The sequence below is a fragment of the Larus michahellis genome, chromosome 22 (genome assembly GCF_964199755.1).
Source record: "Larus michahellis chromosome 22, bLarMic1.1, whole genome shotgun sequence".
Lineage (NCBI taxonomy): Eukaryota > Metazoa > Chordata > Aves > Charadriiformes > Laridae > Larus > Larus michahellis.
This window is the reverse complement of record NC_133917.1, coordinates 3,879,269-3,896,462: the sequence shown is the minus strand read 5'-3', so window position 1 is coordinate 3,896,462 and position 17,194 is coordinate 3,879,269. Positions and strand designations below refer to the sequence as shown.

Below are 17,194 nucleotides of genomic sequence, written 5' to 3'. Positions count from 1 at the left end.
GGAGCTGTTTGTTTCGGCAGATCTAATGACCTGCTTCTTTTTGCCCCTTTAACAACCTGGAGCGGAGGCTCCAGAGCGCCGGCCGGGGCGGTTACGAGCCCGCCACGCCGTGAGGCAGCTCCGGCCCCGCGCATAAAAGGAAGGAGCCTGAAGGATGCAGGAAACACATTACAATGAGCCCTCAGGAGACGTGTATTTAGCCCCACTCCTATTCTTTGGTGTCAGGATGCTTCTTTTTTGCTGCGGTCCTGGCCCCTTTCTAATTACCCTTGTTTGAGGCTGGCTCCTTACATTAACCAGCCCATTTTTTTTGCCTGTCAGTTCATATTTTTGTGTGTGTTTTCGCTTTGACCCTCTGGCACCATCAATCCGGACTTCCTGACGGCAAGTTTTAAATCCTGTCTTGAGGCATTAAGGGGTTAAGTGATTGTTCCCGGGGTTTCGAAAAGGGCATTATATTCCCTCGGTAACCCCTGCGCAGGCAGAGGCCGTTTGGACCCCAGTCCCCTTGCGCTTAGAGGCAGGGAAAAAATCAGAACCGGAGCAAGCCAGACTTTAATACGATTTTACGTGCCCTTCGCAGCCCACAGGGGTAGATCCCTCGCCGGGTGCGAGAGCTGGATGTGCTCCACGTGAAAACCCCGGGCTGCGGCTTTTGACGAGGGGCTGCGCGTCAGGCCCGCGGCGGACGCGGTGGGGTTGTCAGCGTGACAGAGATGGAGGGGAGGCTGTGACCTCCCTGTAACTCGGCTTGTTAGGCTGGGATTTTCAAAGCAGCCTGGAGGATTTGGGATGCCCAATAGAAATGAATGAGAGTCGAGCGTTCGCGTTCCCAAGGCAGCCTTAAAAATTCCAGCCTGAGTTATTGGCGCGATGAACTCCCCCCTCTGACCCGCATCCCCTGCTTCTCCCCACCCTGCCGTTACTCCGTGCCAGCGCCGTTTCTCCGAGGATCCCAGCCAGCCCGGCCTCATCCATCCCCTTCCCCGGGCTCGGCAGAGGAGGCAGCAGCACATTTTCTTTTCTCTCTCCCGCAAAGAGCTCCCAGCAGCTCTGCTTTTCTCTTCCCGGCTCATCTCTGCCTCCATTCGGCTCCCCGCTGCGCTGTGGTGAGCCGAGGAGGAGCAGGAGCTCAGCCCTTGCAGGGCAGGGACATTTTCCTTCCTCGGATCAGCTCCGGCTTTTCCTCCGCTCTCCTGGAAAGGCTGAGCCCGGAGGGTTGGAGCCGGAGCACGGTGGGGTTTGTGACGCTCCGAAATGGAGGCAGGGACATCCCTGCCTTGTTTGTCCCCGCGTGCAGAAACACCGCAACGGAAAAAGTTCTTGGTATTTTTTAATTTGTCACAATTAGCCTCGGGCGCGATCGCCTCCCCCCTCCCAGCCTGCGGCGACGGGGCTGTTCCCCTCTCCCACAGCCATTGTCTGGGCAGACACACGCCAGCCTTGCGTCGGCTCCGTGTTTAGGAGGTTTTTCTCCGGAGTCAGAAGCGCTTGTTAATGGAAAGCTAAATCCTTGCGAACCCTCTCCTGGGAGCCCGGCGGACGTGGCTCCCAGGCCCAGAAGTGGGCAGGAGCAGCTGCCCCCGTCCCCGTCCGCCCGGTGCCAGGCTCAGCTCCTCATCTCCCCGAGGAGGAGTTGCGGCAGCCCCGGGATGTGCTTTTCTGTCCGTTCAGGTGGGCAGCGTGTCTCGGGGCTTTGGCAACCGTGGGGTTTTGGCTGGACAACATACGCCCAAGGGTTGACACATCGTCACGTTGGCCACCAGCGTGGCTGCCAGCCCCGGGCGAGGAGCGGCCACCTCGGCGTGATGGTGGCACGTGGTGGCTGCCGCGCAGCGAGGCTGCGGGAGGCTGTTACTGGGCTTTGCACACACACACACACACTCCCCCCCCCGCCTTGGTTTGGAACCTGCCATTCAGAAATGGGGCAAATGAGCCCAAATCCACTAAGCGCTAATTCCCGCTTCTGCCCTTGAGCTGGCGGGGCGGCCGGGAGAGCGTAAACTTCCAATAACCCACCAGAACTTGCATTGCTGTTTCTCCAGGTCTCCCACGGGTTCCCTCCCGCTTGTCGTGCAGCTTGCGAACGGACAGACCATGCCCGTCCTCCCAGGCCCTCCCGTACAGATGCCTTCTGTTATATCGGTGAGACAAACTTCCAACACAGCTCCGCGCCGCGGAGGAGGGGACGGTGCTTTTCCCCTGCCAGATATACGCAGACTGCTTCCATTTTGTAAAAATTAAAATATATCTCCCCCTCTGTGCAAGATACGGCTGGAAGAGGAGGAGGAGGAGGGGGCCCGGCTCTGGCAAGGTAGTAATAACGTGTCGATCACACTAGAGGGCAATAAGTCTGGAAAAAAACAAAGCCTTGCCTGGACAGATGGCTCATGCCATTGATCCAGGGCTGGGAACTGTAGGATCCCTGATTAGCCGCTTCCATTTGGAACAGCGTGCCTCAATTGAAACCATTCGAGCTTGCAGAGAACATGTTGGTCTTCGCGGGCCAGGAAAGCCACCCTAACCTCGCCAGCCCGCTTCAAGAGCTGTCGGAATATCAAGCCTTGCGGCTTGTGCTTTTTTTGCGGACGGAGGATGTGGCGTGGGGCAGAACTCGGGAGCAGATTTGCCCGGTGGGTGGCTCGTACGTCTTTCCGAGCCCTGCAGCTCCCCACCGGGCAGCCCGCCTGAATCCTGCCTGTCCTGCCGGGCACGTTCTTTGGGGTTTTGAGCGAGCGATGGCCAAAACCTTCCGCCTCGGGTAACAGGAACCTTGACGGCAAAGCAGGCAGATGCGCGGGCAGCTTGGCATAGCTTGTGGGCACGGAAACATCCTCGCGCCTTCCTGATGGTTTGAAATACAGCTTGTGTCTGTAGAGCTTTGCAACAGCGTACCTGGGAGGCTTATAAAAGCAAGCGCAAATTCTGGGTTTTTTTTTTTTTTCCCTGGTCAGTGAGGGAGAAAGCTCTCCGTGCGTCGGAGGGGATGCCGTGCCTTCCCCTTGGTGTTGCGGCAGCTTTGCAGTAGGGCTGGGCAGAGAACCAGAGGGGATTTCGTACCGTCCCTCCCCGTCCGCCCTCACATACTGGTGGGGAAAAGCCCCCTGGGTGGGAGGAGAAGGAGGGGGCTTCAGGGCTGCCCTCCCCCCGTCCCCCGCGCTGGGCTGGGTGATTCCGAAACAGCCCCTGTGGCCACCAAAGGAGTGGCTGCTGGCCTTCGGTGACAGCAGGCGTAATTGATGGCGGCAGTTAAACGCCGAACGTTTGTCAAGATTTATAAATGTGCTCCGTCAGGGAATTATTACAGAGTCGCTCGCGAAAGCACCGCGGCTTTCCAAAACCCATGCCTTGCTTCCTCCCCGATAGCTGGCCCGGCCCATGTCCATGGTGCCCAACATTCCCGGTATTCCTGGGCCACCCATCAACAGCAGCGGGTCCATTTCGCCATCAGGACTCCCGGTGCACTCAGAAGCCAAAATGGTAAGTGTCCAAATGGACGTCACGGAGGGTGTCGCGTCCACAGCGTTGTCCCTAAGCCTTCACTGGCTCCTCCAGGAGGATCTCCGTCTGGAGATCTTTTTCCCTGCAGCCTTCGCGAGGAGCCGCTGCTTCTCCGAACTCCTGCCCTGCGCCTCCCCGCACCGATAGCAGGTGTCGCAAATGCCACCAGGAATATTAGACTAATCAGCGCTGCGGCTCTGGCAGGCGGAGCGGGCACGCGATTGTCAGGACAAACCTCAGCCCCATCCGAAACGCGGCTGTTTCTGTAAAGCTGGTGCTTCCAGTTCCAAGATAACAGATGGGATGGAGGTGGGCTTGAGGAGGGCAGAGCCAAGAGGAGAGATGTTGTGCTGTAATCCGAGGATCCTGGTAATGGCTTTCACGTAGCCCTCTTTAACTAAAAGTTTACGGAAGAATTTTCCTTTCCTGGCTCTTCAGGTCTCAAAATAGGTGCACGCGGAGGCGGGGGAAGCAAACCTAAGAGCAGCGAAACCCCCTGGGTTTTTGGCTGGGATGGGGTTGAGGGGGTTGGAAACCCACCTCCTACAGCTGGCACGTTGTCACTGCTCCCATTGCACCCCAGTTTGGTGGCCGCAGGATCTGTGGGCTACAAAGTGGGCTGAGAGATCTTAAAACTCGGGTCAAGGCGTGAAACAGCCATCCTGCCCCGCTGGCCTGTGCCCGGCTGCCCGGAGGAGGAATTTGAAGGCACGATATCGATCGCACCCGGGTCCTTCTCCATCCCAGGAGGACCCGGCTGTGGGTGCTCGAGGACGATGGGGCTCCGCAGCCTCTTCAGTCCCTGCTCTTTTTCGGAGGCTGCCAGCTGGGGAGCGGGTCGGTGCCAGTCGCAGCAGCAATTCTGGGATGCGGACACCTGTCCCGGGTTGGAAGCCGCTTTCTGTCTTTGGGTAGCCCAGATGGCGATGGCTTGCGCTTGGATTTGAATCAGCCGCAGTCTCTGAAGAGCCCATTCCCCGGCAGCCTGGCTCCTTGGGCGACGAGGAGCTGGTTAAAGCCTCGGCAGCGTGGAGAACGGGTCCGCTGATGTCCTTTTTTTCTCCTTCACCAGAGGCTGAAGGCCAGCTTGACGGCGTCTTCCTCGCTGAACGGCAGCAACCTGGTGGTGGGCTCGGCCAGCACGATGGTGACCGCGCGTCCGGAGCAGAGCCAGATACTTGTCCAGCACCCCGACGCGCCTTCCCCGGCTCAGCCACAGGTTTGCTGCTGCTCAGCCCCCCGCGTCGGGCTGCGGGTTCCGTATTCCTTCCTCGGGGGAAAGAGGAGGAAAACCTTGCAGCTTCCTGCTTTGCAGAATGGGTTAAAACCCTCGTTTTTTCGGTGCCGCTTCAGCACTGGTGCTCTCAAACACCACCGGGCAGAAAACTTTCAGCGACGTGTTAATTTGCTTGACAAGGTCTGGAGTTTCGAAAAGAATATTTCGCTCTCTTTTCCCTGCTCAATTACTGGGGTTAAACGCTCCCCTCTTAGGCAATCAGCTCCAGCGGCTCCTGCCAGCTCACCAAATGCCAGCCTTCCATCAGGATCGCCACCTGCTCCGTCGGTTAGATGGGCTTCCAAAAGTTTAATATCCATATGCTGCCTGACAGCGAGTACCGAAGTGTAACTGCACTCCCCGATGGCGGCGGTGTAATTACAGAGCCCTCGCAGAAGCGCGGCCGCGGCTGCGGGACTCTCTGCCCTCCCTGACATTTCCTTTGTTCTCCCGAAATAAAACCGGGAAAGGGGCAGCCTTACGAAATCTGTCTGTACCGCCGGCCTCTGAGAAGCGTGTTTAGCCGAAGATACTCGGGGAAGATTGAACCCAAATTAATTGTTAAAGCAAATCGCCCGCTTGAAAACCGTAGTTTGTGCTCCGCGAGTGAGCTGCTGAACCCAAGCGGAGCCGGCGCTGGGATGGAGCGCGGTTCCCTGCATGGGAGCGGGATCGCAGCCCTGCGGCCGGAATTCTCCTCCGTCGGCGCCTACGTGGGGGAATCCCCCACGTTGTTACAGCGCGAAGTGCTTTTTAAAGTCCCTTAAGAGAAATTAAAAGGAGATTTTAATAAAATCTCCTCCGCGTGGTCGTTTACCACGTTAGCTCCTCGGCCCGGAGCAGGGGGAAACTTCTGCTGGCGGTTCCGTGCCATTAGCCGACTGGAAGAGTTTGGGATTTAACCAATTCCCCTGACATTCACACCTTCCCCCCGTGTTCGGGTTCTCGGAGGGTCCATGTGGATTCACACCTGGGTTTGCCGGGCTGGGCTGAGGAAGGGCTGCCAGGAACGCCTGTGAAAGGCGCTCTGTCCCCAGCCCCCCCTCGCAGCCAGGGCAGCCCTCGGTGTCCCCCCCGCAGCGTGCAGGGCTCTGGCCGCTCCGAGAAACCAAATCCCTTTCTGCCCCAGCCGCGGGAGCTGGCGGCTGCTCTGCCAAACCCCGGTTACGATGATGTGTGTCCGCCTGCCTGCGCCGGAGCTTTTTTTTTCCCAGTATCTGTCTTTTATTTGCCCCGTCTGCAGGTGTCCCCTGCACAGCCCACCCCCAGCACTGGCGGGCGACGGCGACGCACGGTTGACGAAGACCCGGACGAGCGCCGGCAGCGGTTCCTGGAGCGAAACCGGGCTGCGGCCTCCCGCTGCCGTCAGAAACGCAAGCTCTGGGTGTCTTCCTTGGAGAAGAAGGCCGAGGAGCTCACCACCCAGAACATCCAGCTGAGCGTGAGTATGGAACGCGGAGCATAAGCACAGCCCTTTTTGCCGGTGCTGGGACCCTCGCTCCAGAGGGAACATCTTAGAATCATCGAATCGTAGAAAGGTTTGGGTGGGAAGGGACCTTAAAGATCATCTCGTTCCACCCCCCTGCCCTGGGCAGGGACACCTCCCACCAGCCCAGGTTGCTCCAAGCCCCGGCCAACCTGGCCTTGAACCCCTCCAGGGACGGGGCAGCCACAGCTTCTCTGGGCACCCTGGGCCAGGGGCTCACCCCCCTCACAGCCAAGAATTTCTTCCCGATATCTCGCCTAAATCTCCCTCTTCCAGTGTAAAACCCTTCCCCCTCGTCCCGTGGCTCCCCTCCCTGCTCCAGAGTCCCTCCCCAGCTTTCCTGGAGCCCCTTGAGGGACTGGAAGGGGCTCCAAGGTCACCCTGGAGCCTTCCCTTCTCCAGGCTGAACCCCCCCAGCTCTCTCAGCCTGTCCCCACAGCAGAGGGGCTCCAGCCCTCCCAGCATCTCCGGGGCCTCCTCCGGCCCCGCTCCAACAGCTCCGTGTCCTTCCTGTGCTGAGGGCTCCAGAGCTGGACGCAAGACTCCAGGTGGGGTCTCCCCCGAGCGGAGCAGAGGGGCAGAATCCCCCCCTCACCCCCCTGCCCACGCTGCTGGGGATGCAGCCCAGGCTGCGGGGGGGTTTCTGGGCTGCAAGTGCGCGTTTCATGCTCATGTTGAGCTTCTCACCCACCAGCCCCGCCAGGTCCTTCTCCTCAGGGCTGCTCTCCAGCCATCCTCCGCCCGGCCGGGGTTTGTGCCTGGGGTTGCCCTGACCCAGGGGCAGGACCTTGCACTTGGCCTGGTTGAACTTCAGGAGGTTGGCAGGGTCCCACCTCTCCGGCCTGTCCAGCTCCCTCTGGATGGCATCCCTTCCCTCCAGCGTGTCGTCGGCAAACTCGCGGAGGGTGCCCTCAGTCCCACTGTCTTCCCTGTGCTGCGGAGACAACGTGCCTTTGGACGCCGCTCTCTGGAGCGGGATTGCTGCCTCTGCGCCGAGATTGCACCCCCTTGCTTCTCCATCGTGTCGTGATGCTTTGAGCCTGAGGGGAGAGCCCTTCGGTGCTCTCGTTTCTCTCCCTGTCCCCCTCCAAAGGGCTCTGCCTCTGCCCACTGAGGCAGTGGGAGCGTCGCCAGCCTCGGGAGCAGAGGGCGGAGACCCTGGGAAGCAGGGTGGAAACCTCCCCTCCGTGAGGGAGAACTTTCTGCTGGCACGGGGACAGCGGGGCCCGTCCCAGTTCCCTTCCCTGCGTGGTGGACCGGGAGTAGGGAGGCTCTGCAGGCGCAACCCCGCAGCTGGTCTGATTTTTTGGGAAAACTGGGTTTCCCTGGCTCGCTGGCAGCACCCGCCGTGTCCCTGCCAGAAACACGGCACGTCTGAAAACACGAACTTGACCTCCATGGCTGTTAGCCCCCTTCTCGGTGCCCTCAGCGTTGGCCGAGGGTCGAAGGGTCTGCAGAGACCCACCTCGTGTCCCTGCTGGGCTTGTTCTCTCGCCGCTGGCTTGCGACTCAGGCCGGGGGATTTGTCTCAATAGCACCGATCGTGGTATTTTTATTTTCTCCCCAAGATAAATTACAGAAACTGCTTCCTCGGGCAGTTTTGAAATACAATTGACGGGGTTTCAGCTGTTTCTCCAGACGTTTCAGTAGAAGAACCGTATAAATTTGGGGGGAAGTAGACCTGGCTTACAGAAGAAGCTCACAGAGGTACCGAGAGCTTGGAGGGGCTCGGATGTTCCCTGTGGAACGCCGGAGTGTCCGACTCAAGCGGTCGGCACTAGCAGGAGGGCTCAGGCAAAGAATATATCCAGGGTTAGGTGATGAGTCCCGCTGGGGGGAAATTCCCCAAACCCAGCCACTTGGTTTGGTGTCGTGGGGCCGGAGGCGCCGCAAATGAAGAGGACAAATGCGAAGTTCGCGGGGCACGTTGCTGGAGGCCGCTGTCGAGTGACGCGTCCGCGCCTGTTTGTTTTTCAATCTCAGAACGAAGTCACGCTACTGAGGAACGAAGTCGCTCAGCTCAAGCAGCTCCTGCTGGCTCACAAGGACTGTCCCGTCACTGCACTACAGAAGAAAACACAGGGCTATCTCGGTGAGTGAGGACTTCTGGTGCTCCTTCCGTTAGGTCTAGGCGGATGAAATCCGCGTCAGATGTAAACGAAGGGATCCTTCGTCTTCATCTCAGCTCCGTCACCCTCCTACCGCGCCCGGCCGGACGGGACGGACCTTGGTCCTGCGCCTCCTGCTGATACGGGCGCCGCAGCCTCCCTGTTGAGGAGGGTCGCCCAGGCGGGACGGGACCGGCGGATTTGCGCAGCAAATTGCCCCTTTAACCCGGTTTTTGTTTTAAAGATCTCACAAGCAGGCAGTGAGGGCGGCCCCCGGTGCGAAGGCGATGGCGAGTCTCCCTCCGCGGTGGGGGGGGACGGACATCCGTGGCCCCGCTCCCAGGCCGAGCGCTCGATATTCGCTTTGAAGTTAAAAAACTGTCGCTGCTCTGAAAGCAAAGGCAGAGTCAGGAAAGGCCGGGCTCTATAAATGCCATCATGGGGCTCTATATCTCATTCTCCGCAATCCACATCGAATTGGCTCGGGTTTGGAACGGAGAAAGCCTCTTTTTTTATCTTCTTTTCTTTCTTTCTTCCCCCCCCCCCCCCCCCCCACCTCTTTTGTCGATGCCGCCTATTTCATTATAATCAAGCCGGGAGCTAAACGTTACGTCTGGGTTCTCATGCCATCCCTACGATAACCGCGCCACGGTGTTTGTGCAAGGGCTTCGGGAGGATGCTGGAGTCCCCTAGCGTCGTTTCGATTTAACGGGAGGAGAGGCAGGGATGGAGGGAGGGGGGAAAAAGGAAAAGGGGCGAAAAGAAAAGCCGAGAAAATCCGATGTCCTTCCCTTTTGTTTCCTGCTTCCCGTCTCCCGGGTGTCTGAACTGCTCCCCGCCTGTGTGGTGAGGCGCAAATCCATGTAAACTGCCGCCGCCGGTTTATTTTCGCTCATTACCGTGACTTGATTAATGCGGTCGTGAAAGCCCTCGCTGTCCCCCCAGCCCTCGCAGACAGGTGTTGGCTCCGCGTCCAACGCGGGGGGGCGACATGATTTTTCCCTGTTAACTTCCCGAGTTTACAGTTCCTATTATTATTCCTCGCAATCTTGGCTACTCCGATAATAGGAGTTCATCACACATCCCGATAATAAAAAACGAAAATCACACCTCCCTCCCTGTGCGTTCCCCACCCCCCCCTCCCGCCAGCCATCCCCGGCTGCCTTTTTTATTATTGAGATTTGCGACTAAGCAGGTCCTTAAACAAAAATGCCAGATTCCCTCGATGGAATTACAGCTGCCTCCTGTACAGTTGGGTTGTTTTATTTGCACTCCCTTGTAAATCTCCTTTTTGGGGGATGCCAAAACCGTTCTGTCGCTCTGCTCGACCTTCGCTCTCGCCGCCGAGGCCGCGTTCGAACCCGCTGTGCCGGCCGCAGCTCGCGACGTAGGCCCAGCCAAGGTTTCACGAGGGAAGGTAAAAACCCGTTTGGGAACAGGAATATTCAAGCACCTGGTAAAAAACAGCCCTAAAATATATTTTCCCCTGCCCGGGAAGGTCGTAAACCTTTTCTCTCATGTTTTTTCTTTTGATTTTTTTTTTTTTTTTACCCCCACCCACGGCATCGCGGGGTTTTACCCTCTCGGCGCGGAAGGAGTCTCCCCGCTCACGCCGTTATTTTGCTCTTTTAAAGGAAGGTGACCGCGTCTTCCCCGTAATTCATCTGGCCAAGTGCACGGGAGGGAATTTCCTCCTGACATCTGCGGATAATGAGTGTCTGCCCCCGAAAGAGAGAGGGCTGATTGCTCTCTCGCCTTGGCGTTTGATAGGTCGCAAATTATCCTCCCGTGTTGGAAGCTCTGCCCTGGGCGCCGGGGGCTGTTGGTGGGAGAGAATCCAAAGTTTTCGGGAAAACGAGCCGCGTCGCTCCGAAAAGAGCGCGGAGAAAGGTCTTTGCCTTTGTTTGCCTCCCGTCCCTTCGGTCTTGGCTTCGTGTTAACCCGAAGAAACCGAGCACGCAAACAGTTTGTGACGGGCTCTAATTGATTTTAATGTTCTAGAGAACAATAAAGAGCAAACCAGGTAATTTATATAAAAAATGGCCCCTCAAAAAAAAAAAAAAAAAAACCAAACCCTCCCCCCGTGCCTTTGCAGACCAACAGATGGTGAGGACGCTGAAGGAACGATTCAGTCTCTGGGCTAAATGGCCTTGAACCAAGTACCGCGCCAGGGAACGGCGTGGAGGAAAGTTCATTTGTTATAACGAGGGAACAGATTTATTAAGGCTTAAAAGGTTAACGCCGGCTCCGCCATCCTCGGCGCGGCGCCTGGCCTGCGTTCCGTAAGGTGGGGTGGCGTTTCTCCCAGGGAGGGGGACGGCGGGTCGTTGATGTCCCAGCTCTCCTGGCTTTTATTCCCAGTCCTCCCTCGCTTTTGCCAAACAGCTGCTTGAGGAGGTTGGTGCTGTGGGGGCGGAGGGGGGACGGGACCCCCATCTCGGTGGGGGGAGCTGGGATTCGGGACCGACCTCTCCCCTCCGGGCCGCTTCGGCTGGAAAGGTGAGCGTTAAATAAATACCTGACCGATTTCTGCCCCCTCTCCGAGGCCGAAGCGTCCCGTCGCCGCGCTGCTCGCGCCGGTACCGACTCTCTCTAACCTGATTTTTGTCTTTTTTGTCTTTTTTTTTCTTTTTTCGGTTTGCCATCCCCTTCTCCCCCGGCCGAGCAGAGAGCCCGAAGGAGAGCTCCGAGCCCAGCGGCTCCCCGGCTCCCGTCATCCAGCACAGCTCCGTCACCGCTTCCCCCAACGGCCTCAGCGTCCGCTCGGCGGCCGAGGCGGTGGCCACCTCGGTGCTGACCCAGATGGCCAGCCAAAGGACAGAACTCGGCCTGCCCGTCCCCTCCCACGTCATCATGGCCCCACAGTCGCAGTCTGCTGGCAGATGATGTCCCCGCCGGGGGCGAGTGACACGGAGCTCACCGCAGCCGCACAGACTGGCCACAGCCGAGTCCCCCCGACGAGGATTTTTATTTCTTATTTCTTTTTTTTTTTCTTTTTTTTTTTTTCTTTTTTTTTTTTTGGTTGTTGTTGTTCTTGTTGGTTGTTTCTTTTCAAGTGAGTTAAGGGCAGCTACGGCGCTTCTCACGCTGCCCCCCCCCCCTCCCCCGGCCCCCGCGGGACGGCTGCGGGTCGAGCCCTTCGCTCGCCATCCTCCCCTTCACCGGCCCCTCCAGGCGCGGCATCGGCCCAACGCGCTTCAAAAAAGCACCTCGAAAGGTTCGCTTTCAGGTATCGGTCCCATTAACACTAAACCTCCGACGCTCGGTGGATCCCCGTGGCGCTCTCGCTCTTTTCCCCCCTCCCTGTCCTTCCTCCTCCGCTGCCGGCAAAGGAAAAACGCGGCTCTTGGGAGGCTGTGACATTTAGTCGTGCTGTCGAGGTATTTTATTTTTAACGGCGTGCTCCTGCTTCCCGGCATCTGCTCCCCGCTCTGCTCTCGCTCCCTGAAAACGCCGCACCTTCGCACCAGGGACCTTCTTGAGCTCGGAGGTGAAAGGCGTCGGGGTCGGTCTCGGCACGTGCTCAACGCCAGCCACGCTTTTTTTGGACACGATGGGAGCGTATTCGGCACAAATCCCTTTGGAGAAGGGGACGCGGGGCCTGGCAGCCCGGGGGGAGCGGAACACACACACACACACACAAAGGTGTTCCCGGTCGCGGGAGCCGCCGGCGTTGAGGTGCTGCTCCCGTTCAGGGGGACACGGCGGCTGCTGGAGAGACGGGAGCGGTTCCAGCGGCGGAGGGGCTGCGCTCCGTCTTCCCTACGGTAATTTGGTGCTTGATCCGCCGCCTCCGCCGGGGCCGGGGCAAAGGTGCTCCGGGAGGGAGCTGGAAGGAAGAGCCATCCCAGCAGGCAGAAATAACGGGAGTCCCCGTATCCGTCGTCTGCCCCCGCCTTTGCCAACAAATCCCTTCATTTCCAAGGATCATCTCCTTTACGCCTAACCTCGATGACCTTAATAACGGTGGCCTTAAATCAGGAATCAGTTGCCTGTTCCGAGGGGAGGGAGCACAAAAGTCGTGTTTCTGTTTGCCCGGTCTTTTACCTCTTCTTCGGGATGATCTTCCGCTCTCGCTGACGGAGCCTCCGCTGCCTCCCAGCCAGAGCAAAGGAAGGATTCCCAGAGCTTCCAGTTTCCTAGGGCTGGTTAAAAACTCGGCCTGGCTGTTGAAGGACGCTTGGGATGGGGGCGGTTTTCTCGCCGGGCGGGTGCAGCGTCCGCGGGTGTCCCTGTGCGCTGCCCGTGGCTACTGCTGGCCCCGGGCGAGCGAGCCCAGTCGGTGGTTTGAAAGCGGGACGGGGTCCGGTGCGCGGCCGGGCTCTTGGAAGGAACCTCGGCACAGCCCGTGGAGCTGCGTCAGCCCCTTCGTCTTCCTCCCCCCCGCCGGGGGGTCCCTCCTCGCCCGAGCCCTCGCCCACCTCAGGTTGCACTCGCCACTTTTCAGCCAAGTTTGTTGGTCAAAAAAGCGATTTTCTTTGGCTTATCCAGACTTGGGAAAGGTTTTCCAGGGACAGCAAAACCCAAAGCGAAGTCGGAGCAAGAAACTTGCTCCCGTTCGGGACGGGGGAAGTTCAGCGGGTTGGTTTTCCTAGCGGTGGGATCCGTTTTCTCCCCCTTCCCTTTTTTTTTTTTTTTTTCTGACTTTTCCTCCCATTTCTCGGCCCCGGCGTTCCCTGGGTTTGGTTTGTTGGGACGCGGTGCCGCTCTCCCGCTTTCTCCTGCTCATCTCCAGCGCCGTCGGGGGGTGGCTTTGGCCCTCGGCGGTTTGTGCTGCTGGTTCGGATCCCGCGTGGCCCCCCCCCGACCCCCCCCCCTTTTTTTTTATTTCCCTAAAGCCGTTTCTGCAGGGTCTGTGTGTCGGGAGACGTTTGACTCGTCCTCTCCCGACGCGGTCGGTGTTTCCGCTGTGTGAGGAGGACACGGAGGCGGGGGGGGATTTCGGGATGTGATGGGGGGGGGTTCAGCGCAGCGGGGGGTCAGGACGTTATTTCTGGGGGGAAGCGGGGGGGCCAGGATCGAAGGCGGAGGGTTTGCAGGAGGTACAAGGTCCGTCCCGGCTCCGCTCCCCCTCCTGGCGCTGGGGCGGGGAATGGCAGAAACGCTCCTTCACCTGGCCCAAAAAGGTGGGAAAACACCCCGTTTTTCCCAAAAGGGCTTTGCTCCGGTCGTCAAATCCGACCGGTTTCTTCGGAGGGGGAGTGGGGTGTCTATGAACCACGCGTCTCTCTTTCTTTGTCCGGGAATAGCAGGAATGACAAAAACGTGTTGGGAACGCGTTTGCTTCGTGGTGGGGTCCCGGCGCCTTGGTTGGCTGCGGGCGGTTGGGCTCCAGCAGCTCCCCGGCTCCTCCCGGGACACCCCCCCATCACCAACAACCCCCCCGGCGCGGAAAAACCCGGCTGCTGAGGAAAAAAGCCTTCCTTGGGAGGAAGAGGAGAGGAGGAACCGAGCTCTGGGCCCGGTTCCGACCGTTTGTGGGGACGTGATGGGTGAGGTGAGGAGCGGCCAGAGGCGCCGCCGCTGAGGAAGAGCTGCTCCCGGCTGCGACGGGAATGGCGAGAGCCAGAGCCGCTAAAGCCAGTTTTTCCGAGGAGATGATAACGCCCTGAAAAATCCCGGAGCAAAAGCCTCGCAGAGTTGCTTTTCCCCTGGAAAGCGGATTTTCTCCACTTGTTCTCTTCAGGCAGCTCGGAGGCTCCCAGCGGGGGCTGGTCCCGCTCTGCTCTTCCCTGGGGACGCGCGTCTCTCTCCCGCGTTTCTTGCCGGAATCGTGGCCCCGAGATCAGAAAAGGCTTTTTCTTCTCCCCTCCCTTGTAGACTGAGAAGGTTTTTTTTCCTTCGGGAAACGCCGCTGCCAAAATAAACCCCAAGCTTCCACCCGCCAATGCTGGGGAACCCTCAGTCCCTGTCCCGCGCCCCGGTTTTATCCCGTTAAAGGGATGTAGAGTCACGGAATGGTGGAATGACAGAATTTAAACCCGCTCTCCCCCCACCCTCGGTGGGGGTGAGGAGGGGGGGACGAGCACTCGGCCCTGGCTCCGCCGGCGGTTGGAAGGAGGGGGCCGGGGGACACCCAGCAGCGTCCCCGACCCCTCTCCGTCTCGCCTTCGGGGACGAAAATCCCCTTTGGTGGCAGAGCCGAGGTCTCCCCGTCTCCCGCCGAAGGGCTTTCCCGGCCCTCGCGGCTCCACGGGGCATGGTGACGGCGGGGTGACGGCGGGCGGGGGGGGGGACACGCAGAGAGGGGCTTTGCTCCCCGTCCCCCCGTCCCGCGCCGCCGTCTCCCCGTCACCTCCCCTCAGTGCCTTGCCAAAACCCCGCGAACGCGGTCGGAAAGCTCCCAACCCGGGCGGGAATCATCCGGGAACAAGTTGCTTTGGCCCAACCTTTCACGTTTGATTCGGTTTTACTTTATTTTTTATTTTTTTTTTTTTAATTTTGGGGTTAAAACATCGACAGGGTGGCGGCTTTTCCCCTGTGTGTCCCCCCCCCCCCGATTTCGGGCGATTTTTACCCCAGCGGCGTTCCTAGTCCCGGCACCGCCGCTGCCGGAATCGGGACCCGGGATGGGTTTTGGGTCCCCATTTCTCTTGCTGACAGCGGGGAGGGAGACGGATGGTGGGAAGCAAGACCCCCCCCCGCTCCTCTCTCCCTCCCCCCATCCCTGGGTGAGGAAAATAGCCAAAAACTCCCCCCCAGCGTCACCCTGAGCTAACGCCCCCCCTTCCATGAGCGGTGACCCCCCCCCCTCTCCATGAGCAACGGGGGGATTCTCCGGTCCCGTCCCAGCGCGATGGTTACGAAGGAGGACACCCCCCACCCCCTCCATCCCAGAGTGAGGAAAGTAGCCAAAAAATGCCCCCCCGCCATGAGCGAACGGCGGGGGGGGGATCCTCCGGTCCCGTCCCAGCGCGATGGATGGGGGTCCCGAGCCCTAAGTGTCACTTTTGGGGGGCGCACGGGTGAGGTTTGTCCCCTGTGGGGGTCGCGGAGCCCGTCCCTGACCCTCAGAAGGAGCCGAAGGTCCCCGCGCCGCCGCGGTGACGCTTTTCCAGCGGGAGGGGGGACAGGGCTGGCTTTTGGGATAACTCCTGGCAGAGGAGGGTACGGAGAGAGTGTATTTTCCAGCATTTCCGTGCTCACGGAGTGGCCGCGGGGCCGTGTGGGGCTGCCCAGACCGTGGGGGTCCCGGCCGCTGCCCGGATGGGGCCGTGGGGGTCTCCTCCCGCCCCCGGGGGGGCCTTTGGGTTCCCAGGGCTGGAAAAAAAATCCCCCTTGGAGCATCTCAAACCGCTCCCGAGAAGCCAAACTGCTGCCGGGCTCCAGCCCCACGGTGTCTCCGTGGCCCCCCCCGGGGCCGGTTGGGTCCCTGGGCCGGCATGGCGGGGCTTCGGGCTCGGTGAGCGCTGGGAGTGGGGGGGGGACTGGTTTTGGCGGGGAAAACTGGACTTTTCTGGCAAATGGGTGACACGAGGGTCCCCCGTGAGGACGCGCGGGGTTGAAGGTGGCTTTTCCTTCGTCCCGCGCCGGCGCAGCTCCCGCTCGAAGACTCGTGGAATGGTTCTAAGCGTAGAAAAGCCTTCGCGGGGGGCTTTGGGTTGGGGCAAAAGATCCGGATTTCTGCTCTGGGGTGTTTTTTTTCTCCTGTTTTTCCGAGGCTCCCGCGGGCCGGCAGCTCCCGGGCACCTGCACTTTCCTCGGCCGCGGTGCCTTAACCCAAACTTTTGAATTCCGGTGGTTTTCGCTCCGATGCCCGTCTCCGTGTTGGGACCCTGGTGGGGTCTCCTTCCCCCCTCCTGCCCTGATGGATGGGGGGGGTGGGGGGGCAGCGATATTCGGGCTCCCCGAAACTCCCCCCTCCCCGGGGTTTAAATGTCACTTTTTGGGTGTGATGGGGCTGGGGGGAGACGGACGGTGGCAGCGGTGGCCGATGGGGGTCAGGGATTTTACGGCTCCGTCTTCGCTATAACGTCAAATAGAATGAAATGGCTGAAAAACACCCCCCCGGGGGGGGGGCCGGCCCGATGCCAAACCCCGGGAGGGCTCGTGGTGGCGGGGGGGGGGGGAGCTCCCTCCTCTCCCTCCGCCGGAGATGAAGGTCTCACCGCCTCCAAATCCCTTGGGATTGGCGGGGGGTTCGGGGGGGAGTTCGGTACCGCCTTCCCCCCCCCGCCCCCCCCCCAAAACCACCTCCTTGGTTCCGCGTTTCGATGGCTCAGCCGGGAAAATTGTCGTTTTTGGACTCGTGGCCCCTTTTTTGCGCCGTTCGCCCCCGGTTCGGTGCCCAGGCGGGTTCCGGCGGCGCCCACCGGCCCCGGAGGTGACCGAGGGACCCCCCCCCCCCGAGGAGGGTCCCGGGTGTGTGTCTCCCCCCTTCCCACCCCCACCCCCAGCTGCTTTGACGATCAATAATGGAAAAAGCCAAGAAAAAGGAAACCCCCCCACACCCCCACACCCCCCCCCCGCCGAAAAGCGTAAGCGCGCGGGTGTAGTATCTATAGACCGTACATATTATGCGTATATGCAGCCCTATATAGCCCTATAGCCACCCCCAACGGAGGCGCAGCTCCGTACGCAACCAAATGGTTTCCCGGCTCTCACCCCCCCCACCCTCCCCCACCCCGGGACCCCCCCCCACCCCCCCCGGGCCCCGAGGGACCCCCGTCCCCACGGGCTCCTGTGAGCGGGTCCTCACAGCCCCCCCCCAGCGGGGGCCCGGGGACGCGGGGGGGGGGGTGGGGGGGGGTGGAGGGGGGGGATGCGGAGGTGGGGGGGGGTGGGGGGACACACACACGTCCCACGTCCCACCCCCCACCCCCC

General features: G+C 60.2%; 1 protein-coding gene across 3 annotated transcripts in view; it reads left to right on the top strand.

The window, feature by feature from the left end:
- Positions 1-13,167, top strand: part of LOC141733912 (cyclic AMP-dependent transcription factor ATF-7) — a 71,158-nt gene extending 57,991 nt beyond the window's left edge. For all 3 annotated transcript variants that reach the window (XM_074564983.1, XM_074564984.1, XM_074564982.1), the window contains 6 exons: positions 2,046-2,145; positions 3,367-3,480; positions 4,574-4,720; positions 6,021-6,218; positions 8,247-8,355; positions 11,040-13,167. In XM_074564983.1, coding sequence (XP_074421084.1) covers positions 2,046-2,145; positions 3,367-3,480; positions 4,574-4,720; positions 6,021-6,218; positions 8,247-8,355; positions 11,040-11,257 — 886 coding nt within the window. In that variant the 3' untranslated portion in view covers positions 11,258-13,167. The remainder of the gene's footprint in view (positions 1-2,045; positions 2,146-3,366; positions 3,481-4,573; positions 4,721-6,020; positions 6,219-8,246; positions 8,356-11,039) is intronic.
- The last annotated feature ends 4,027 nt before the right edge of the window (positions 13,168-17,194 follow it).